The sequence below is a fragment of the Ptychodera flava genome, chromosome 9, assembly GCF_041260155.1.
Source record: "Ptychodera flava strain L36383 chromosome 9, AS_Pfla_20210202, whole genome shotgun sequence".
Taxonomy (NCBI): Eukaryota; Metazoa; Hemichordata; class Enteropneusta; family Ptychoderidae; genus Ptychodera; species Ptychodera flava.
Genome location: NC_091936.1, coordinates 43,433,032 through 43,457,669, shown reverse-complemented (window position 1 = coordinate 43,457,669; position 24,638 = coordinate 43,433,032). Strand labels below are relative to the sequence as shown.

The following is a 24,638-nucleotide window of genomic DNA, read 5'->3' as shown; positions in this document are numbered from 1 at the left end:
TAGTATGAGGGGGTTTCCTTGTCATCTTGGATGAGAAATATTCCTTTGAAAAAATCTGTGTCAGCAACATGCAGCTCCATCATAAACAGAAGGTGAGGGAAGATACAGCGACGATCATCCAAGCTGGACAGTATGTTACGTTCACTTTTTTGTGTAGCATGCACAAGCTATGAAGATAACATTGTAGATATAAAGATACAGTTCCTCAAATTCCGCTGAGTGAACCACAGTCGCTCGAGAGCTATTCAGCTCTGGGACTATGCGCCTATGGGGCGAATAGTCCCAGAGCTGAATAGCTCTCGAGCGACTGTGCTCGCTTCTGTACACTCGTCTATGGGGCGAATAGTCCCAGAGCTGAATAGCTCTCGAGCGACTGTGCTCGCTTCTGTACACTCGTCTATGGGGCGAATAGTCACAGAGCTGAATAGCTCTCGAGCGATGTGGACTGAACAAACGTCTGAGTGACTGCATCTATTCACTCCACTCACTGTGCGTCTCATAAAAAACTGATAGGCGTCTTTCTGCATACATTGTATTTAATTTTGTTTACCCCAAGTGTTGCCAAAAGACATGGTTCTTTTTACCTATTATGTTAAGAGAGTGTACGTTAGCAGAGAGTTGTATCGGGCCAAGTAATGATAGTGTCCTTGTAGCGTTTCTTATGACATCTTCGTTACGTTTGAAACATTAACAACAACACAACAGTTATGTTCGTCAAATTTTATTGGTCAACAACAACATTAACACATAAACAACAATACAAACAACAACAACAACCAGACTTCTGGGTTCCCTATGGACAGATGAGGTGAGATAGATGGCAGAACATAGCACTGTTTTGCTCAGGAAATATTGACAAAGTTTTAATGTTTTGATCATGGCACCTTTCTTGGACAGTCAGCCACTGAAGTGAAGATTTGTATTTGTGTGAAATGAAGATTAAAAATTCACATCAGAGTTAAATGAGAAATTATTCATTTAAAGAAAATGGTGATATTAGAATATATCATAATTTCTACACATTTTACATGGAGAATGACCTGTTACATGTTTTGTCATCAGTGTAGCTGAATGCAGGTGATTGCAGTTTGCTGTGTCATATGGCAGTGTACAGTGAAATATGTGATACTAGTATTTTATAATCAACATCTGGAAGCAGGCCCATTTAAAATAACAATTTGACATAATATTCATATAATAACACAGTTTTGTAAGACTGGAGGCAAAACTATATAAATAAACTGGAGTTCATTCTTTTACACTCTTTTTTTCTTGTTATTCTTTTCTAAAGAGGAAATGTGGAAAAATGTTTTGCCTTGAATCTCTCTGTAATTTCAGTACTCCAATTACAATAACTCAATTTACATAGAGTACCCAAACTACAAAGAGATTTAGACAAAAAATGTTCAAGTTGTTGTCAATTAGTAAAATTTTCATTCATGTCTACGTGTCAACTTGAGTAAAAAAATATCCGTTGTCAAGTCGATCCACTGAATATGAAAGATATAGGATATAAACTTGAATGCACCTTCTTTTCCTGGTACAAAGATTTCTAAAAGAGTTTACTCAGCCCCCAGATCCAACAAAAATGCTCAGTCCCTAAAATTCTTTTCTTAGAACTTTGGACACTTTTTTCAAGAATATATGATCTCTTCTGTAAATGTTCTACGAAAAATATCCAGTGCTATATGTTACTAAAGCCTGAGGGATCTCATGTTGGTGTTATTCTTTGTTGTAACAAAACTGAACTTGAGAACCATATTTATTAGCCATGCCTAAGTTGTTTGCTATAGTCATGTTCTTGTGACAATGATGTCATAGTACAATGAACAAGACACCTGTCACTGACTTCTTTAAAGTACTTTCTAATTTGTAGCATCATAGGAAGCACCCTGATGATGCAATGCTGTGTTACAAACACATCTATACAGTATGCTTCTACAGGAGTGTATGCTAAACCAACTTTGGGGCAGTCATATTTTCCTTGCAATACCCAGTCTTTGTGATTGCAACATTCCTGAAATGACAAAATTAACTCAATAGACACAAACAATAATAACTAAATGTAATCAAAATTTTAGTAGATATTTCAAACGATGACATGACAGTTATTAATATTTTTTTACCATGGGCAAAATTTACAGCAACAACATAGTACAGTTTAAAGGTATACTGTCACCTGTTCCAATTTTGCCACTGTTATTATGGAAAGAGAAAATCTAACCAATCACAGATTTTAAGCGGGTGGCCGCTTTTTAAAAACAGCGCCCTCATGTGGGCATTTTGAATACCAAGGAACGCCCTTTGACCATATATGGGCATATTTAGATTACTGGTGACTGTATACCTTTAATAGTGGGGCTGCTAGTATCTTGCCCGATGCACTCCTCTCTGGGTAAACGGTCCAGATTACCATGTGATTGCATGTTTTGCACTTCATTAATTTTACATAAACGACAATAAACAACACGAAAAGCAATTTTAAAAGATAAATATTCCAAGAAAACAAACATTAAGACATTTCTGCACCAAAATAACATAATTAATAGATACAGTGATTCCCAGTGATATTACTTTTCTAAATCCTAAAATTCGTTGTCATAATAGTCAAATATACTTTCCATGAGAATAAAAAGGGTATTACAATCATCAGGCAAAGTAAATTTATGAAAAATTAGCATTAATAATAAACAAAAAGAAACTACTGGCCTCCCTCTGAACAAAATGCCACCCCTTTAGACGAAATGGAATAACCAAAATGACTATGGCGAAACCGAGGCATTATCATCCGGGTACTTTCCAACTTTCATGGCGGAACTCTGCGAGAAAGTTCAGCATGCCCTGAAGAGTTATTAGACTAAATATACCCGTTTCCTGCGTATTTAGCGGCGATATATTTTTCTTGATCAAACCGAACGTTGAGTGTTTTCTCATGAAGTATCCTGTCTTCCATAGATGGCGTAAACCCATGGAATTCTTCTAATCGCGGCAGTGTTGTGGGTTGTCCGCATACTTTACCCCATCGATAAGCCATTTTGATACGGTCACCTTCGACTTGTTCATTTGATGTTCCAGTTGTATTTTTAGTGCCAACACAGACATGTCTACCCCAAGCAGCGGAAGGAAACGGGCCGGGGGCCGTACATACACGGCAGAGGGTGAAGCACTGACTAACATATCCAGAGAGGTAAGACGACTTCGAAATGCAACTCAGAAAAAAGATGACACGTTATTGCGAGCTGTGTCACTTGTTTGTTCAAAATTCCAAGCATAATATTGCAACTAGTCGTACTTGCAGTCTCATTTTGAACGTTGGGCGAAATATTTATCTATTGGAATAGCGCAAAGTTGTCGAAGAGACGCATCTTATCTCGGCAGTCTGACTTTCTTACAAAAAGCGGTCCCGGCCCCTATCCACAATGCAAAGGAAACTTTCTGTCTATGCATAGTATAGAGTTACAGTGTAACTGTAAGCGTACGCTCACACAGTGCTTCGTTGTGGCACACACCCTTCAATTGGCCTCCATTTGATATATAGGGACCTCTTTGCCAATTCATTGATTCAGACATCAGTGAAATTACTTTTTAAACTTTGTAATCTCTGTATAATAACTTAGCAATTATAATTTTCGTGGAACATTTCGTTACATTTCCCCCCGCCGATCAGTATCAAACAAATATTATAATGACAAGTTCACAGGGCTGTATTTGTCATCCCATCACACACCCACATACTCACATGCATATACACGATATTCTCAAAGTAAACTGTCAGTGGTAGGTGGTGTCCAGAAAAGGTCATCAAATGTGAATAAATTTGTGAAATCAAAGAAACATTTGTTTACAATTTTGCTGCAGCATTCAGAAGAACTGTATGCTATGTATGTGTTAAACACAGAATAAGTGATCCACAAAAACTCTGCAGATATGGCATGGCAGGCTTCTAATAACTAAGGATGAAGACTCTGAGCTGCTGATTTTCTGAGACAAGTTTACGTCCTGTTATTATCATGCATTTACATGTAAAACTCAACAAAACTGCCTAAACTCGCCATCCCAATTGTGTTCATACAGTCAGTAAAGTAATGGTATACCCCAGTGCCTCTCATTAGCATGTAGAATGAAAGGATAATTTATTGTAATAAAGTCGTTAAGCAGTAAATGTCATGTTGACAAGTATAGAATGTTGCAAAAGTAGAACAATTGTTGCCACATTCAAATAGAGAAGGTTTATCATGTTCTGTTAAGTGGTGCTACCGTAAAAACATAACTTTTGATATTTTTCCTGAGCATATCAATAAACAAATCAAAATTATTTTTGCCTGTTTAAAAAACAAAATTGACAGACTGTATTATCCGCAATGAGGACTGCAAACAAGAAATAACCAATAAATTTATGAATCAATGACTACAGTAGAGATTTTTTGGTATTTCCCCCTGTTTTTTTCTATGAACTTAAATCACAGTCATCTTAGTCAGAAGTACATTGTACTCCTGTGAGGGCAGCTTATAATAGAATTATTTGATACTGGCGTCATGTCAAAGCAGGTCTCCCATATCTCGTATGCATCTCAAATTCTACCAGCAATTACCTACAGAATGCGTACAAATGACACACACAACCAACATGACAATAGTTCAATTGTAGATTCCAAGATTAGCACAGATGGTGAACTATTTGAAATTTATGATGAGATTTCCAGGCATAAGTTACAGTTGAATGTGCCCTAAGTTGCAAACTGACATATAAGATGTGTAAACAAGTCACCCTTTTATAACTTGGGGCATTTTACCAGCACACATCTCGTTCTACTTTAGAACCTTATTCTTTACTGTACAAAACAGACACATGTAGACATGCTGTCTGTGGTGAAGCTAATCATTTAAATTGAATTTGCTATCAAATAAATATCAGTGTTCTCCACAGCTTTGTAAAAAAACAAGGATGGCCAATTTACCTAACAATGCATACTTTGCATATTCTTTTATCATGTAAATGCATTCTTTTATAAAGTATTAACATATGAATAGATTGCCTGAAAAAAATGAAGGGGTTGCCCACCCCTCAAAAATCCCGCACTGGAGAACCTCAAAGACCTGTTCAACAATTTTGATAAAAGTAAATTCTGTCAGATTGGCATAGCTGTAAAGCTTGGTGTATGGTGAAACTTCAGCAACATGTCAAGTTGTCAGACAGATCAATGTATGAATATTGTCTTTAAGCCAGAAATTTGTCTTTATTTGATGACACTCAGATGTACACACAAAACATGTCAGTCTGTGGACAGCTGATTACTATTGTTGTCTTCACTTGTCAGGACTGAATGCTTTGAATTCCTTTGCAGAGTGAGAGTGTCTGTTGGACAGCAATCAAATGGTCATGTTAGATACTATGGAAGTTGTCCAAGTACATCATTCTGATTGACTGAGTCAGAAAACACTGAATATTAGCTAGCCAGCTTGATCATTGGTAATTTGGCTGCATCCTGAACCATGCTTTCTAAGACATATTTATTTATTGTTTTGATGATCTCACATAGTCTGTATGATATTTTGAAGATGATGCTGTAGAATGTAGGCGTTGCTGTCCTTGTGTTATGTTTAGGTTTACAGAGCGCAATAAAGAAAACCGGGTCCCAGACTGGTCTAGGATAATATATTCTCTTATTTGACATTTCCAAGGATTACAGTAGATCCAAGAGGACAGCCATGCTATGTGAAGAGCCACTGTCAGTCTACATTTACTCATTAAATTATGCATGAATCACCAAATGATCAGCTGCAGCCTCTGCCTGCCCCTATAATGTTTTACATAGCATTGTGAATTTGCCATCAGTGAAAGGATATAGCAACAGGGGTAACAGAGGGAAGTCCTTCACCAATGTCATTAATTTAAGGTCCATTTCAGAATCACAAATAATTACATTACACATCTACCATTAAGGTAGCGGTAAAGGCTATTTTTGCACCAATTCTTTTCTCAGAGTTAATGTCAAGTTTCAAGTGTTAGAATCAAGATATTTAGTTCAAATATTCAGGATAACTCCCTTAGTTAATACTTTCTCCAAAGAATATAAAAATTGTATATTCATAGCCATGATTTTGAAATATGACACCAATCAATATTAAAATTTAATTTTTCATATTTTTTTACATCTTTGAATTTAATAATAAATTAATATTACCAAATTAGTTATAAATATGTTGACACTATTAATTGTAAGATTTGTACGGCAGGATTTGTAAATAAAATTTGTTTTAATGATTTTACATGGGTTTACATATCAAAAAATTATTAAAAATTCTTTCAAATTTCAAAATGTGATTTTTCAAAAAGTACTTCAAATACAGGAAAATTGTGCCGTATAAATATTATCTGTAACCTTGTTAATAGGCTGTAAAAATTTCATGTCCATATCTCATTTCAAAGGTTGGATTTAATTGGTATAAAATTATGTAGGAAAACTGTTATTCTGTCAAAATTGTTGAAAACAAGCCATATTTGCACCCCTCTTTTGAAGTCAAAGAGCAGTCTTTTTGGTTAATCTCACTTTTGACACCTCTTTGACACTCAAAGAATCTAAAAATGCATTTATAATAGCAGTCACGCATTCTGAATGCAAGCACTGCCTTGTCAAACTTTCCTAAAAAACAGTAAAAAATGACTTTCCCTTTTCAAACATTTTTTTAAAAGCTAGGGGACCTCTACCATAGTTAATACAATAAGGACTCCCCAGCTTCCTCTTATTTGGTCAGTTTTTCAGAAGTTTCAATGGGCGATAACTCTGCAATGCTTATGACCCCAAATGTCTAGTTTTTTTATTCCACAGAGAATGTTGACTACTTTCATGTTTTAATAGTTTTATTGAAGTTTATAACTGACGCTCTAGCCTTTACCGCTACCTTAACCCTAATCTAATTCTGAAATGGACCCAAATAAATTTGTTAAAGTTGACAACCACATGTACTTCCTGTGGGGCCACTGTTTTGTGATTAATGCTTTTGTAGCAGTTGATACCCATTTGTGTGTGATATGAGAGATGACAACTTGAAATGACATTTAGTCTACAGCTTCCAAAGTTCTGTGACACAATGTAAGTTTCAAGATGCTGTAACAATGTGTCGGTTATTAACTAGATAGATGATCAATAGAAACTGTAGAGAAACAGATTTGCCAAGTACATGTTCACATTTTCGCAGTCTGTAAAAAAAAGCCCGAAAACACAGAAACTTGTGAAGGATTCTTGGCTTTCACCTGTTCATCCCAATGCCCTGTAAACAGGTCCACAATGACCATTTATAACAACAGAGTGGGCAAAACCATGGTGGTGAAAGGGTAAAGCCATTTAATATGTCAATTTACGGTGGTACAACTTTTAATACTACAGAAAACAATACAGCTGTTCTGGATTTTGGAGATGGATAAATAGCAAATACTGAAATTTGGACTGGTTTTTCACCAAAGTACAGTAATAGCAAATACTGAAATTTGGACTGGTTTTTCACCATAATACAGTATAGGCACAATGATGGTGCTGGTCAGATTACTTAATTAAAATATCATACTATGTTCCAGAACTGGTGCGTCCACTGCTCACTTTTGTGGATTGGTTTCTATAGTACATTGTAGAACGTGTTCTGGAATAAGTGGATTCCAGGATGAGCAAATCATTTGTAGACATGTTTAAGGGCAGTAGCCATAGCAGATCACTAGCCTAGCATCAGTGTTCATTAGCCTAGCATCAGTGTTCACTAGCCTAGCGTCAGTGTTCATTAGCCTAGCATCAGTGTTCACCAGCCTAGCATCAGTGTTCACTAGCGTAGCATCAGTGTTCACTAGCCTAGCATCAGTGTTTACCAGCCTAGCATCAGTGTCCACTAGCCTAGCATCAGTGTTCACTAGCCTAGCATCAGTGTTCACTAGCCTAGCATCAGTGTTCACCAGCCTAGCATCAGTGTTCACTAGCCTAGCATCAGTGTTCACTAGCCTAGCATCAGTGTTCACCAGCCTAGCATCAGTGTTCACTAGCGTAGCATCAGTGTTCACTAGCCTAGCATCAGTGTTTACCAGCCTAGCATCAGTGTCCACTAGCCTAGCATCAGTGTTCACTAGCCTAGCATCAGTGTTCACTAGCCTAGCATCAGTGTTCACCAGCCTAGATTCAGTGTTTACCAGCCTAGCATCAGTGTTCACTAGCGTAGCATCAGTGTTCACCAGCCTAGTATCAGTGTTCACCAGCCTAGTATTAGTGTTCACCAGCCTAGTATCAGTGTTCACTAGCCTAGCATCAGTGTTCACTAGCCTAGTATCAGTGTTCACTAGCCTAGTATCAGTGTTCACTAGCGTAGCATCAGTGTTTACCAGCCTAGCATCAGTGTTCACTAGCGTAGCATCAGTGTTCACTAGCCTAGCATCAGTGTTCACTAGCGTAGCATCAGTGTTTACCACACTAGCCCACAAGTCAACATTTTAGTCACCAGCTGAATAATTCATTAGTCTATTGGGCTAAAAGCGAAAAACTGCTGGATCAGTTTTAAAAACCACAATCCCATGAGCTTAGGCAACTTGATTTGCTCATCCCTGCTAATGCTTGTTTCAGTGAATTGAAAAAATGTAAATTCAGGACAATGAACAATAGAATATATACTTTTTGTGTTTTAAGAATAAACATCCATACTAAAGCTGCTACCATAATCAAATAGATCATGTGGCAATTACAGTGTTCTACAGTATGGACAGAACAGAGGGATGGTCCTTTACATAACAGTACATAATTTGCATATTCTTTTGTTGTGAAAATGCTTTCTTTTGTATGACCATTAATGTATAAATAGATTGCTGGAAAAACAGAGTTGGTCCATCCCTCAAAAGCCTCTTATGGAGAAGCCTGGTGATTTGATGTATACATGTATGTCATTTCAACGGCTAGTTTAACAAAGTTTTGACACACTGTGAGCAGGTAGGAGGAAAGGGATGCAATCTTGCCGAACACAGACCACTTATGTTACCAGCAAACAGCATGAAAAGGAAATGCAAATGATTTAACAATGTCGGTATTTAGAAGAGAAGGAAGAATGATCCAAAATTCCATAATCAATTCTCTGTTCCTGTCCATTGCAAAGGAACAGAGAATGTCTGGCTATACTTATTACGTTTCTCAACGTGACAATAATTCCAGAACAGCACCATGAACAGTTTTCCTTCAGAACCAGACGATAACTAATACAAGGTTTCCTGCACTCAATAGGTTTTGAAGTGCCATCTTAATATGGTGTGAAGTAGAATTTCTCAGTTTTCACAAAAAGAAAATTTATCAAAGTTGATCATATGAATGCTGTCTGGCTGAATGCACTAAACATTCAATGCCTGACTTGAGTTATACATTTTGTACTGATATTTTCATAGAAATTACACCAGGAATAAAATGCAGGGTGAATACAGATCCATTACTGGCAAGTTTATTGTTATTAAAATCACTGGGGTTTAGGTAGGACACTGAGATTAACTCTAGTTGAATTTAGCATGAATTTATGCATAATTCAACTACAGTTGATCTCAGTGTGTTACCTAAACCCCAGTGATTATCTACGTAGATAAACACAGCTACCTGTCACAGTGTTATTAAAAGTTGTACAGAAATCAAATTTTTAATTTATTATTTCTTTCCATAAAAGTAAAATACGTAAAGTATTAACTGGAGTTCCTGTGGGATGAAGGCTCAAATTTGGCTAACATTCTGTGTTTCTAGGTTGCAAATTTCCCCTGTAAAAAAAGAAAGCAAGCTTGGTAGGACAGTGGACATTCAAGTCATGGCATTGGCCTTCAACTTCCAGTCAAATCATTTGTCCTGGTTCTGTTCACAATTATTTGTCCAAGATTAAGAAAAAATTGAAATATTTGATAATTTCCAGATGACTCTCAGCAACTTAATAAAATTTGATGTCAAGCTGAATCCTTATAGTACTGTTCTTGCACAGTGACATATTGACAAAGTGATTTTATCTACCTCAGTGTGATGAGTTTCATGTTTAGAGCATACAAGAGTACAAATATACTGATACAATATGCAGTACAATATACAGGGGTCAGCAAAGTCGCTAGCTGAAATTCCCAAGGCTGGTAGTTTTTAGTCATTTACAAAAAGTTTTTTGCTTCTACTTCCAGTCTAACTGACAAATGAATTCCGCTCGTAACAAACCAATGCGTTAGTATGCAGGTGGACACTGAGGCCCGGCTATCAGTCTATTCAGCCACATCCCATGCCTACAGGGTAGTTTGGCTTCTATCTGATGGGCTGGGCAGGTTGAACAAATGTTTTTCTCATCCCATGATAAGTTTTAAACTCCTGTAACCATAATTTATCCACCGCAGTAACAAGTTTTCCTCTGTGGCGTGGTTAACAAACTGTGCTGTTTACTTTAATTAATAACCTTTCAAATGCTGACGTATTCAATGTAAGTGTGATTTGTAATAGGAAAGTAAATGGACACATATGGAAGTCAGACAGCATAGGATAATTTACGGGCTGACATAAATTCACCCCAGGAAATACAAATATTGCCCCAGAGTCACAACATGAACAGGGCAAGTCCTTTTGAGAAAATGGGGAACTACAATGTAAGCATAAAGCGAAGTTCTTGAGAGGAGAACAACTCTAAAATACTCAATAAACCATGACGCCCACACAGTTTTCTTTGCGAAAACTGTGCTAAATACTTTATTGTAATATTGTTTATTGTATGGAAAGTGAATGCCATTCTTTTGGTAAAATAATTCTTTCGGTAAACTATTAACAGAACACTTTATTGACGTAGACTTTGAAGGTGAAACTTATATCACCTCTTGAAACTGAACTCATATAACAACGTTTGGAAATGCCTCACTCCAAAACATCAAATTGCATCAATCATTATTTGGAAAGTCATGTCATTCTATGAGAAAATCCTTGAAGAGAACAACCTTGTTGGAGACAAGAATAGCAGAGTGAAGTTCTTTGACAACCAACAGATCCCAACAAGGACCTCTTATCGGTTAGAATGTCAACATCAATCTTAGTTGAAAAAAACAAACTCAGACAGTTGAGTGATTTCACCAATGGACAAAATAATTGATAAAGTCTTTGATTTGAATGTCAGTCGCGTTGAATGTGGAACATCAAACTGTCCATTCAAAGTAATTTGCTGAGGTGGAGTGGTTCATAGTGTGTACAGTCTGATACTGAATGCTAATAAAACATATAGTCAATACCGCCATTCAAAAAAGTATTTTTCCAAACCAACAGGGTCCCTTACTGTACGTAGATACTGAGGTTGATAAAAATAGTTAATCTACATCACGGAATGGATGTTTGATAGTTAGATGACGGCGTCTGATTATTTTGCAATAAATTCAATCAAGCATATACTTCAGTGTATGTTGTCAGACAGTTTTATCAATATAGGTGAAAGGTCAATGTATAAATGACAACACAGAGCAATATAATGGCAATAATGTCAGTTATTTAGCTTTGGTGCTTATATGAGTATCTACATATACAATTTGTACACATAAACATTGTTGAGACACTGCTCAGTAAGTGTCAAGTAGATTGGATTTTTCAATCTTTAAAATCATGACTTCTGCTTTGCCAATTTTCATTTTTTTTGACACTAAAATGCCTTAAAACAGATCACCCCTAATTCTTTGTATGAAAATGCCTCGACCTAACCCCCCTAATTCTTTGTAAAACAGGTCCACACTTACGATTGATAACAATGGGTATTTTGCCAAACCATGGTGGTGAAAATGTTACAATCAACTGCCACTCTGTAATTTGTGCTAGAGTGAAGATAAGTGTGGACAAAAACATTTGGATAAAACTGACTTAATTTGGCAATGTTATCACGCACTGGGGTCTCTAGCTATGTACCATATCGCCAACTTTACAATTACCTAAGCTACTGATGATTAATGTGAAATACTGTCTATGTGTCCACTGTTCTGTGTATCTCTTCTAGCAGTCAAACAGTGGTGCAACTATTCTCATGCATACTCTTCCAAGTACATTTGATGGGGATGTTTAGCGTTTTGTGTTTTTTATATCCAATCAAATGAAACTTTGTCTATCTGTTATTCAATGGCTCAAAATTGATGAGGGTCAATTACAGATTTGTATAATCCTCTACAAGATTTACTCGCCAAACCAGAGAAACCATATAATTATTGTCTGTCTCAAGATATCTTTGCAAGAGCTTTTCAGACAAAACATTTGATTCATGAATGATGAAGATGTTTCATTATTTGCCTTTTATATATCTCTTTGAGAGGCACATATGTTACTTCATGCTTCAGCCAACTTAATGGCCGTTGTGTATTGTCTGATGGTATGCCTTCTTTTACTGTCGTGGCATGAAACTTAATAGTGGACACAAAAGGAAATCATTTTGTAGTCATTGATGTCTAGTAGTTGCGGCAAACAGATAGCTGAAACATTCATATTCACAAAGGTCCATGAAATTGTATTTGTTAGAAGACATCTCAATGACTAGGACAGCCTCATAATACTGCTGAATCACCTTTAGGATGTTAATACGCTAAGCATACATACAATGTTCATACTATTTGTTGTTCCTATCCACAGTAACGTTTTTGTGATGGATGTCATTTTAGAATTATCACATGTGACAGCTTTGACCTAAGGAAACTTGTCAATTTTCTGTTCATCAAAAGAAATCTACAGTTGTACAAAATCAACTTCAAATAACACTTTAACTCATGCATACTGTGAAGCTATAGTGAATGAAGTCACTAACTTCATTCATTGTGTACATTTGATTCTGAAAATTGGAACTTGATGTGTGGTTTTAGATGCATGTTATGTCTACTTCAGCGAAGTTATACAGCTTAAAATTTAATAGTTTCTCCTTTAAAATCAAGTTCAGTGCAAATTCATAGTAATCAGTATATCATAAGAGTTGCCAGAATCATTTTTCTTGTCTGAGAAAATTTAAATTGTCAATTCTTTTAGAGAGTCTTTTAACCATTTAAGCACCAATCTAAAAGTGCCAAATGCTTTTGAAAATAAATCAGGTACCATGGTCAGGAAAGAAAACTATAAAGATATTTTGAAATACCAAACTTCCTCATTACATATTAAGGTATAGTTTTTTATCTTGTCAGTTTTTCTGTCAATTTCTGAAGCAAAGTAAAAGTGACATTGCAGCAGTTACTGTCAAGTCTGTATGTGTGTTTGCAACCTATTACATGTCTTGCCACAAACTTGATGATTAAAGAGGTAATCAATAGTCTGACATTACTATTATTCTGTAGCCACACAGAAAAACATTCATTGACAAGAGAAACTGCACATAAATGGCAAATTTTTTTTCAACCTTATAATTAGTCACTGTCCATTGCACACAAAAGCTGATGACAAAGAGGTGTAATAAATTTGTTGTCAAATTTGGTGTATGCAGTGTTTGATTTAGGGTCAGGATGACGTTGTGGCTATCATCTGACAGTACTGCGGCACAGAAAATGAGACTTCATCAGGCTTCAGAGACAGCTATATGTGTACACAACTTCTCATAAAAACAGTGTAAGAGAGTTTAATGAAGAATTGTGTTATTACAAGAAACCCTTCTTTAGGTAATTGGTCCCAGGTATCCAGCAGGCTCTTTAGCTTCAGTAGAACCAGGAAGTAAATGTTTCTATTGTTACAAGGCTTCGATTTTATTTTCCTAACAAGCAATTAAAGCGAGGCAGTCATCGGAACTGTGCGTGTGCGACTTTCTTGTTTACAAACAATATATTTCATGCATGATATCTAAATGCATCACATCAACATAGGTGCAACATTTAAATTTCACAACATTCATTGTTAACAAACATGTTTTAATTTTCATCAATCGCCAACGTACCCTAGATACAAGTGTTTACATCGGGGGTGCCTGGCAACCTTTGAGCAAAGTTGTGATGACTGCCTACCTTTAAAGCTAGCCCTGAGCTCAAAAAGCTTGTCATGTTTTCAAATATAGCGCCCCCTGGTGGCAACTATTAGAATTAATTAAGACAAAGAACTAATTGATTTCACCGGAAAATGTCATCAGACTTGTTGTAACCATAAATATCAATGTTTGCGATGGATTTTCTCAGACATTGGAGTCTCCCATCTGATGTCTTTGATTTTACCAGGACCTACATGTCCTCTTTGCCTTACATGTATGAATACAAAACTGAGGAGCATACATGTACATGCAGTTTGGATGCATTTGGTACATTGAGAGAAGCAAGCAAAGAAAAATGTAAAACGTATACAGTGGTGTATATGTATGATGTACCCCAAAAGTGAAAGGCATAACTTTTGCTCAAACTTTTCTCAATAAAACCTTCAACCATTCTTTTACCATATCAAGAATAAAAATTGGGGGTTACCATGCAGAATTTGGCATTGGAGAAAAAAATTACCTAACAGTTACTAATATATGAAATTCGAAATGGCCATTATTCCTCTGTTAACTTACATGTATATGGGAAGAAATAAAATTGTTGATTTTCAGAAAACTGAGATGATGAATTTTTTATCTGACGCCAAGAGCGATAAGATATGCCCCATAAGTGGTAGACCAGAAAAGCATTGAAAAAATGTGTGAGTCCAAATATCTGTCCCAAAGGCACATTCTACTTTAAGATTGTAAATTTCAAGATTCTCCATTGGTCTATAGTAATATCATAAGATATTGGATATTGTAAATTTTGTGATATTTATTGAAATGTTTATCAGCTCATATTTATCATCTGAGTACCGTATACATGGACATGTTTGCTGCAGAAATAACAGCTGAAACTGAAATTTCTAATACACAAATGTTCAAACCCATAAAATACATAGACTCATAAAACTCTGCTTTATTAACAAATTAAGGGGATTTATTACATAACTCAAAATGATTAACATTTCCTGAATTTGACCATAAAATGATCAGAGCACTACTAAAATTGGAAACAGAAATACTGTTGGCATTGAACAGGTAAGTTATATGATGTATTTAATGGCAGTGTTGATTTGAAAATACAAACTACTACAAATGTGTATTTTTACTATCAGTAGTGCTGTGGTTGAATATAATATCACTAAACACATGGTACTTTTATTGAATAATTTTATTGATAATTAATTTTAATGAAAATTGTTGTTCCATCATATAAAAATGCTAGTTTAAAGTAAAGGAGAGGATGTTTGTGATAGTTTCGATGTGGGAAAATATAGCTCAGTTGTATGCTGTGGCAGTTGAGTTGTAATTTCTGATATCACCGATGTTTAGTAGCTTTTTTCAGAGTGTTGGTGTGAAGTAAACATATTCCAATGAATAGCAGTGCTTTTTTGGACTTGGAATGAATAAAAAGTACTCCGAACACAAGTGGTTTACACCAAAGTACAAGTTGCCAGTATGTTTACTCAGAATGGCTGAATGTCCTGAGATAATGTAATGGTGGGGGTGTCACAAGAGTAGTGAGTCAGTCAGCTGGTATTGCTGGAATAAATAATGATTCTGATATGCAGAACTCAAGGACCTTGAAAACAATTATCAAAATGTGTAATTTAACTCCAGAATCTGTAAGACTCCACAGCAAGGCAAGAGTAAAATAGCATTTTTTCCTGTGAAAATTTACCAACAATACCTTTGAAAAAAAGAATTGTATTTTCTCTTTGCGTGTTTTTACTTGTGAAAGAGGCAGATTTACCGGGCAGATTTACTGCTATGAATAATGTGGCATTGATAACTTTGACATACTCCATTTGCCGGGTCATTAGGTCAGTACATGTGGGGTAATAAGGTCACGATGGTTATACATGCACTTTTCAGTGCAGGCAAAATGAACTAGATGGTTTTCTGATTGATGTAAATAACATGTTTAATTCGCCAACTAAATTGGATTTTGGTTGCTCACATATCAGAGAGGGTTTCTGCAAATTGTGTTTGTGATCTGAATTTGGGTAACAGCAGAGAACGTGACTATTGATTTTATAAGCATGGAAGTCAAATTGTAGAAAATGGGAAGAAAATATTTTCGTTTTATTCCTTCATTTCTTCCCCAGAATTAAATTTTTGTTCAACGATGACTTGTTCCTATTAATTTGCAGAATTTTCGCAATACTATTGTTCAATTGTGTATTTTAGTGGACAAAATACTGGAAATATAATGGCACATGCACGATATGCCATATGAAAAATGATGGCGTCACCAGCCATATTGCTTGCAGTTCATTAGACACACTGTGCCTTCCTGTTCAGCTGGGATTTTTTTTGACAACCTGTCTTTTCAAGCAGTTATTACTGTCAACAAAAAGCTAGAAACGTACATGTAGAACATTGACCTGTCATTTATTAGCAGCTTTATCTGTAGTATTTGTATGATAGGTATACTATGCTTCAGAGCGGCTGTTGTTTTCTTTTGCCTCACTGACATCATCATGAAATGAAACCAAATGTGCTTAAAGGGTAATATTGTCAGGGTTGCTTACAGATTTTGGGAAATTGTATATTTCAGCAATTTAAACTACTGAGGAGAAAACAGTAGATATTTATACATTACACCACGCACACACTGTCGTTAAGTTTGCAAGTCCTGTTATTTGCAACTATCCTGCATGTACCATTCATTCTAAAAAGAATATCTTCATTCCTTTCATAATACATTTCGTATTATGAAAAGGATCACCAACTTTCCTTCGTTGAAGATTTCATATGCCTGTGAATATATTTATATATTTTATGAATGGAAGCGGTGCAAGGAATATATTAGCTGTGGCCTACCACAGGGTTGTGCTGACACCCTATCCAAGCAAGCAGCATATTCAAAATAGTAAAGGTGATGAACCGTTCAATCAGCCTAGGAATTCAAAGGAAAACCAATGATCATAGCTTCTATTGTTAGCTGTTGAAACTGAAGACATTCCCCCTAAGTGTCATCGCCCTGGCTGAGGCCTCTGCTACCCAATGTTACCCAATCTTTAAACCAAAAGTTTTGGATGTGGATTTCTGATGGGGGCAATATTTTGTATAGTGGTGGTAGGTGGCTTTACTCTTCATTTTTGCTGTGCTTCTTAACTTTATATGTGTCATACATATGGAAATATTCTGCGCGTTTATTTAAAGCCTGTCTGTGACTTGCAGATAAAATACCAACAGCTCAAACGTTTCAAGTGTCGTCCTACCAAGCGGAGTATCGCGTGCATGCTTCTATAGTTTTGGAGTATGAGGGTATGTTTTACCCGATATTTTCAGTGCATTTGATATAGTCAAAGTACGCTGCCGGCCACTTCAGTGATATCTGCATTGAACGCTGGTGCAATATCGCATGAAAATGGATGAAATAATGAAATTTACGAGCGACACGTGAGGCAAGACAGATCATTGAGGAAATGGCCTGATTGGCATTATGATCCATTGCCTTGCCAGTCTTACCCTTTACGTGGTCGGTGTCAATTTCATCATCTGAGACATCTGTTCTCTGACAGCTGATGTTTTCTCAAATAGAGAGAATGTTCTGTCTCTCTCTGGCATTCATCACATGTCAGTTATACTTCTTTGGATCAAATGTCATTGCAAAATGTAATTTTAGTTACGAGGAATTATCACTGCCTAGGGTTTGAAACCATGATTATAAAATTGCTCATAATTTGTCATCTGTTAAAAAACTGCATGGAATTTATTAAAATTTGATACATGGCATTAGCCTTAGGGTACCTGTGTATTTTTAGAATAAGAGTAACTAGCTATTGAAGATGACAACAGCTTATAGTTTTGCCAGTAGCTTTTGTTTGATTTTATTTAAATCTCATCACAGATGTTTTAATTTTGACAACATGGTCAAGTTCACAGAAGCTAGACATCATGGTCAAGTTCACAGATGCCCTCACTTACCTTGAACTCATGTTGACATCTTGTCAGTTTACCTCCTATACTTTTCCGCCCATATAGATCTCAAATTTTCTGAAGACCACAAGAGAACTTTCAAAGTTTACATCTCTGAAGGAACTTTGGCTCATCCCACCACAATCTTTGCCGTCTAGTTCAGGCTGTGTACATGTAGTTCATGGGTTTTGCTCATTCATAAAGCTAAATAATAAGAAACCAGATGGTCTGTTTGATATGTAGTTATATTTACATGAACTGAAAAGACTTTTCACTTACCATAACATTTGGAATGTGGAAATAGTGGAGACAAGTCAATGTGATGGACATGCGTGCCAGGCAACATGTCACCATTGGAAAAACAGAAAATATCCAAACACCCACTGGTACTGACTGAATTTCATTATCCTTTATTCAAGTTCATTTGTACTTCCATAATGTGAGTGTAATTTTTATGAACTGGCAATATTGTGAACAACGGTGATAGCATTTGGCAAAGTAATGGTGCAGAGGCAGTTTGCAAAGTGACCATTCAATAAAACTTCAAACAATTCTTATGCAGTATGAACTGAAGTTCTATTATAGACATATTAGTTCATGTATAATCATTAACACATCCACACAACTCATACACATCCATACAGATTTATTTCTTACCTTCATCTTTTCCATTTATTTGAATAATATCCATAAATATATGTGTAAAATGTACCTATATTTAACATGACATGTTCATGTAGGGACTATATATAATCCAGTGTTTGGGAGACTGCAAATAATTAACATGCACACATATTGATCAACTTTTCTTGGGATATCTAGCAACTCATATTTTTGCTGGCCACCACTGTACATCACACAGTATCCACATTAGGCATATTGCTTCCCTTGGACTACCGGTATTTCAAAAGAAATTTGCCATAGACCTTGATAACCAGTAGGCTCCTCTGTAGCCCAGTTTTCTTCTTCTACTGTGCACTGTGTCTGATTTCTAGAAATGAAGACAACCATTGACTAATTTGTCTGTTTCTGTGTTTTACAGGCAGAGGCCCGTCTTGCTGCTAGAAGAGCAGCCAGGGCTGAAGCCAGGGATATAAGAATGAAAGAATTAGAAAGACAACAAAAAGAGGTAAGTTAGTGGCCAAATGGATATACGGTGCCTTTAAATGGAACTGGTTGATCCAAAATTGATAAACCTGCAGAGTATTTAAAAAATACCGAAAACTTCTATGTAGCCTTCCTGATTGAAAAAAGCCCTTTGTGTCAAGACAATTTCATTGTCGAAGCATGTAAGATTAGATTAACATATAAGTGTGAAATAGGGACCCTTTAGAATAATAAATGAGTTATAATGGCATAGTGGTTGGTGAGAAAGCCTGGTGTAAAATTGAAATATATTCCTTTGCCTTATCTTGTAAGTGAATGTGGATTACTCTTCAAAATTGTATTCAGGTGGTTATCAAATGATATCAAATATACTTCATATGTCGTGTGTAAAATATACAAAAAGATATGTATGTGGAAATACACTTATATGCAACAAATACTAGAGCTTTGAGGGAATTTTACGCTGAATACTTAAATACATCAAGCTCTAAATCATAAACATCTGTTACATTTTAAATGTTAATTTTATGCATCCTTCCGGATGAACAAAGATCCTGTATCAAAATATTTTAATTTGTGTAATATAGAATTACTACATGGCACTGTTGATGTCCAATTTGAACCTTTCTGCTTTTAAATCTTTTATAAAAAACTTTCATTTTCAAGAATACGTTTACCACTTGGATAATGACTCTGAAGGTAACTTTGGATAACTGTCTCTCATTATTTTTATCGCATTGTTGATACTCTTTTGATTATGTCTTCATTTCAAAGGCTGAGAAAAAAATGGACCAGGAGTTTGCGATGACAAATGACGAAAAAACGAAAAATTCAAAGGTGAGTTGAAGACATTGTTAATGGGGAGTCAAGCAACAAAACTAACCAGTATTGCACTATGACAGCTTATCTAGCACGCTTACATGTGTAGTGTATCATTGTCCAGCAATAAGATGTATAGTATAGTAGCTAAAGTAAGGGAAAGGGATACAGAAATGAAAATTGGTGAAAATTTCTTGCGAAGATATGGATCAGCAAAAGCTATGTCATCTCTTTGCAATTTTATAAAAATAGAAAATGAAAAGTATTGTGTCTAACTGGATATCATGGGAGATATACTTCAGATATCATCCATGTGAATGAAGAACAAAGGAATGATTCCTTCTTTTACAGTATCTAGGAAGACACGTTTAAGGTACAAACGTGATCACACTTTGTGATTTCTGCTTGTGATACATGGGGAAAATTTATGAATTGAAACTAAAAAAAAGTGTAGGAAAGAGATTTCAACTCAAAGAATTGCATCTTTAAAATTGAGCTCAACAAAGAAATGTCTTATTTGCTGAGTTAGTGTCCTTTTCAGTGTGTTTACACACCTGATGTCATTGTAGAAAAGTGATTTATTTGATAGTTTCCCTGGAATACCATACAGCCACTCCGGTGACTGAATCTACATGTACCTATTGATATTCATCTTCGAATGAAGAACTCTTGCAAACAAACTCTGTACAAGATTCTGTCTTTTTGAATAAGTTACTCATACAGAATTCTGTCTTGTGTAACTTTGTGTGAAAGGCCCTGTCGGAGGACAAAATTTGATTTATTATTCAGACTCTGATAAAACAAGATGCATCTTCACTCAGTTTGCCTAGATAACTGTAATTATTGCAATTATTGTACACTTCACAGCAGTTCATATTGAGGTTTGTTGGTCATTTTTAGTCTCCACTCCCTGTGTGATCACAGTTACAGCTTGTTACAGCCTTGAAAAAACAACATGGAAGTCAACACACAATCAATGTCTTACTCCAGCTTGACCAATCACAATATAATGCATGAATAGTTTTGGTAACTTTTGCTCTTTGTTTCCATGGTTACAGCCTTTAGGAAACCGGACAGGGATGTTGACGTCTTCTCACAGTAGTCTTAGTAGTGGATCATCACGGAGAGGAAGTGAAGAGAACTTGAACTCTGCTTTCACTGAGGGCAGTGAATCCCTTAAGGTAAGGTAGACATTGCCATTATATTGTGTGAATGTACAGAAATGTGTTGAAAATCTTACTGCTTACAAACTTTATTTGTGATGTCAGTCCTATAGTGAAGTTGGTATTCTTCAATTGGTTATTTTCGATGATTTTTTTCACTACTTTTGTTTTGTATGTCAATAATAAAGTCTTTTTCTTCTCCCCAAAGCATGTTGAAGCACCAACGAATTAGCATGTAAATGCAGTGTCTATAAGTGTAAAATGTACTGTTAAAGGTATACTGTCACCTGTTCCAATTTTGCCACAGTTACCATGGAAAGAGAAAATCTAACCAATCACAGATTTTAAGTGGGTGGCCGATTTTTAAAAACAGCGCCCTCACATGGGAATTTTGAATACCAAGAATGCCCCTTTGACCATATATGGGCATATTTAGATTACAGGTGACTGTACACCTTTAAATGTCTAGTCTGGACCAGGATACCCTTGTCAACAATAACAGTCTGTCATGTACAGGCTGAGTTGACAGGCTAAATACTGTGCATCTAGACATGGAGTAGAACAAGAATTTGAAATCAACAAACAAAACAAAAGTACTGAAAAGATTCCCAAAAGTTACAGCTACTGGTTCTTTAGTGACCACTAACGTGTACTGTTGGATCCAAGACAGTGTATTTCTATAGAAGTCTACAATTCACTGTTTGACAACACTACAATATTTTCATCTGAACCATTGACCTCAGTTGAACTCACTTCATCAAACAACAGGACTACACTACACTATACTACACTACCACTACACTACACGATAGTACACTACTGCACACCACACAACATTACACCATTACATCCATACTACACTATATGATATTATCTTATAAAGCATTATGGAGCACTTGACTACTCTTGCACACTGTGCCACAACACACACTGTACTGCAAACACACACTACTGCAAACACACTGCATTTATGCTATATGACAATATACCACACAATTCCATACCATATGTATTACGTGTCATCACATGATCCTTCACAGCCACTGCCATACTGCATAGCATTCATTAGTCAGTAAGGATTAAGATCACCTATTGTGAGTTGTGGTCACATGTTTCTCAGATCACTGTGCCAGACAATGCTGCACATATGAAAGTACTCAGTATTGTATTCAAAGGCTTGACACTCCCTAATATATACACATGTACACACACATACCAGTGTTCTCCCCAGGCCGTTTAACAGGATCGGCCCCGATCCTTTATTTTTTTCGCCCGATCCTTTATTTTTTCGCCCGATCCTTTATTTTTCATGCCGACCCTGTTTCATGTCCGTGGCTGAAGACCTATTGTTTCTCGGCGGCGATTTTGTCACTTTTATTTCAGCGAGCGTATCAAGTGTGAAACGGTTCTAATGTGGCGATAACACGACGTGCCCGATGATTAAAGGTTTATTCTATCGCCAAAATGTGTGAAATGGTCAGACTGTTCTCCTTTCATGTCGATGCTTTAGATGTTTTACACACAATGAGGCAGGGTTATCGGGTGCAAAGCACCCAAAGTCGCGCTTGTCCGCTTACCGCTTGTCAGGCTTGTCTGTGAGGAGAATAAATAGGCCGGCCGTATTGCAAATGAACATCGCATGCATCGGCTAAGACGGATGAAACTTAAATTCGAAAAGCATGAAATGTGTTACGCTGCCGATCGTACAGATAACGGCCATTTTTATACAACGGACATGGAGTATACTCAACGAAAGGCTCGGTGTTGCATCTTTGCCAACGGGCACTCAGTCAAAGCATGGAGGTAGTTCGATGGTCAAAGCATATACTATAGGCAACTGGTTGAACTGCCGTTGCCTCCAATGTCTCGCACTGGTAAGAATCCGAAGGTCAGGAAAAGTGATTTCGATCAGAAGTGGCTGAAATCGTACGATTGATTGAGACAAAAATCAGATGCAAAAATGTATGGTACTGCCGCGTGTTCAGATCGTTGCGTGTCCGAGTTAGCCATTTCGAGATCTGTGTTGCAGTACGTCAACATGACGTTGAAGCCATGTGTGTCACCACGTGTCACGCATTCGTAACTTGCATGGATTTGTTCGATTGACTTTATGAAACAATTGCACTTGATCCAGTTTCAAAACCCATGACCCGTTTTACAATATTCAAGGCACCATGAAATGAAAGAAAAGGGAACTACATGAGCTAAAATAATCATTCGTGTGGTCATCTGAATACAGCAGCTATGTACGTACGGTTAGGGTATACAGTATAGGTTCAAAGGTCGCGTGTGTTCAAGTGTGCTCCACACAATGCACGGCCGCGGCCGACTCCGTGCAGTTGTCAAAGTTTCGTACGTTTGTCGAAGTAGAAGTCGATGCAATTTCAAATCTTGTTCTTGAAAATACCTGGTATCAATATTTTCGGGCTTCTCTTTATTATGAATTGAGTTTTAAAGTCAACATATTTCTCTGCAGGCATGCTCCTCTGACTCAGAATTGTAAGTGCAATATTCAGTCCCGTATGAACTTGTCCGTGTGACTGTTTTGCCATGGACGTTTAAAAAAGACGTCCATGGTTTTAGAATAGCAATCTGGCTACAGACAAACATGTACCGGTAGTAACAGAGGATCACATAAAAACGTCTGATTTTGAATGTTATTCAAGAGAGAACTGGAAGACTTTGAATGAAAATATGGATGTAATATATGAAGTGCTTAAAGTGCATGAAAGATCTTACTTTATCCTTTTATTGTGGGATTTTTTCTGATGCTATGGAGTGATGTGTGTATTGCATAATTAACATAAAATTTACATAGTTATTGTTATGCAAATTAGCCGATCCTGTTTCAGAAATTTCTGGGGAGAACACTGCATACAGTACAAAACACAAATCTTTTCACATACTCCCCACATGTCCCGTGTACCACAGGAGATAAAAAATCATGTTCAGTGTTCACCTAATCTTCAGATTCAGTCGGTCTACCCTTGGAGAACCTTTTGAAATGTGTGCTTGTACACAGTGCTGTGTATTGTACCATGAAATCCATGTGACAGATTTTCGTTTTCTTCAATCAATCATACATCAAACATTTGACAAGTACAGCACTATTTGAGTATTATATCAATTTCATGTCATTAGTTACAGCTCTGAGAATTTGTCATTTGCTCAACAAGGGCAAGTATATTCTGATCGACACAATTTTTCTCCCATTGTAAAATGTGAAGCATTTCCTTTCCAACAACATAGGTAATAAATCATTTTACCGTAATATTGAATATTCATTGAAAGAATCAGGCAAACCCAACATTTACAACATTTACAGTGTTTACAATTTGCCAAAAATACAGCAGCCAGAAGAGTCACTTCAACTGAGAATCATACCATATTATACCTGTTCTTAAACCACTGAATTGGCTTCCTGTGCCACATCGTATTGTGCTCAAACTTTTGTTCATCTCTTTAAAAAAGACCCACAATGGACCCTCCAACATCTCCAGAGCTTAATTACAGTGTTCTTCATCATATACACTCTTTGTTTATCAGATAATGCCTTGTGCATTCTCCTCAGTATCCCCTGTCATTTGGAACTCTCTACCCTTCAACATAAAAACCTCTGCCAGTGTCAACACTTTCAAAAGACAGTTGAAA

The 24,638-nt window shown here is 36.4% G+C and overlaps 1 protein-coding gene across 4 annotated transcripts in view; it reads left to right on the top strand.

Annotated features, from left to right (window-relative positions):
* The first annotated feature begins 2,783 nt into the window (after positions 1-2,783).
* LOC139141106 (leucine-rich repeat flightless-interacting protein 2-like) overlaps positions 2,784-24,638 on the top strand; it is a 33,650-nt gene continuing 11,795 nt past the window's right edge. For 2 of the 4 annotated variants that reach the window (XM_070710687.1, XM_070710686.1), the window contains exons 1-4: positions 2,784-3,187; positions 18,941-19,027; positions 19,780-19,842; positions 20,883-21,005. In XM_070710687.1, coding sequence (XP_070566788.1) covers positions 3,101-3,187; positions 18,941-19,027; positions 19,780-19,842; positions 20,883-21,005 — 360 coding nt within the window. In that variant the 5' untranslated portion in view covers positions 2,784-3,100. The remainder of the gene's footprint in view (positions 3,188-18,940; positions 19,028-19,779; positions 19,843-20,882; positions 21,006-24,638) is intronic. The other 2 variants (XM_070710684.1, XM_070710685.1) reach the window with 2 other exon arrangements.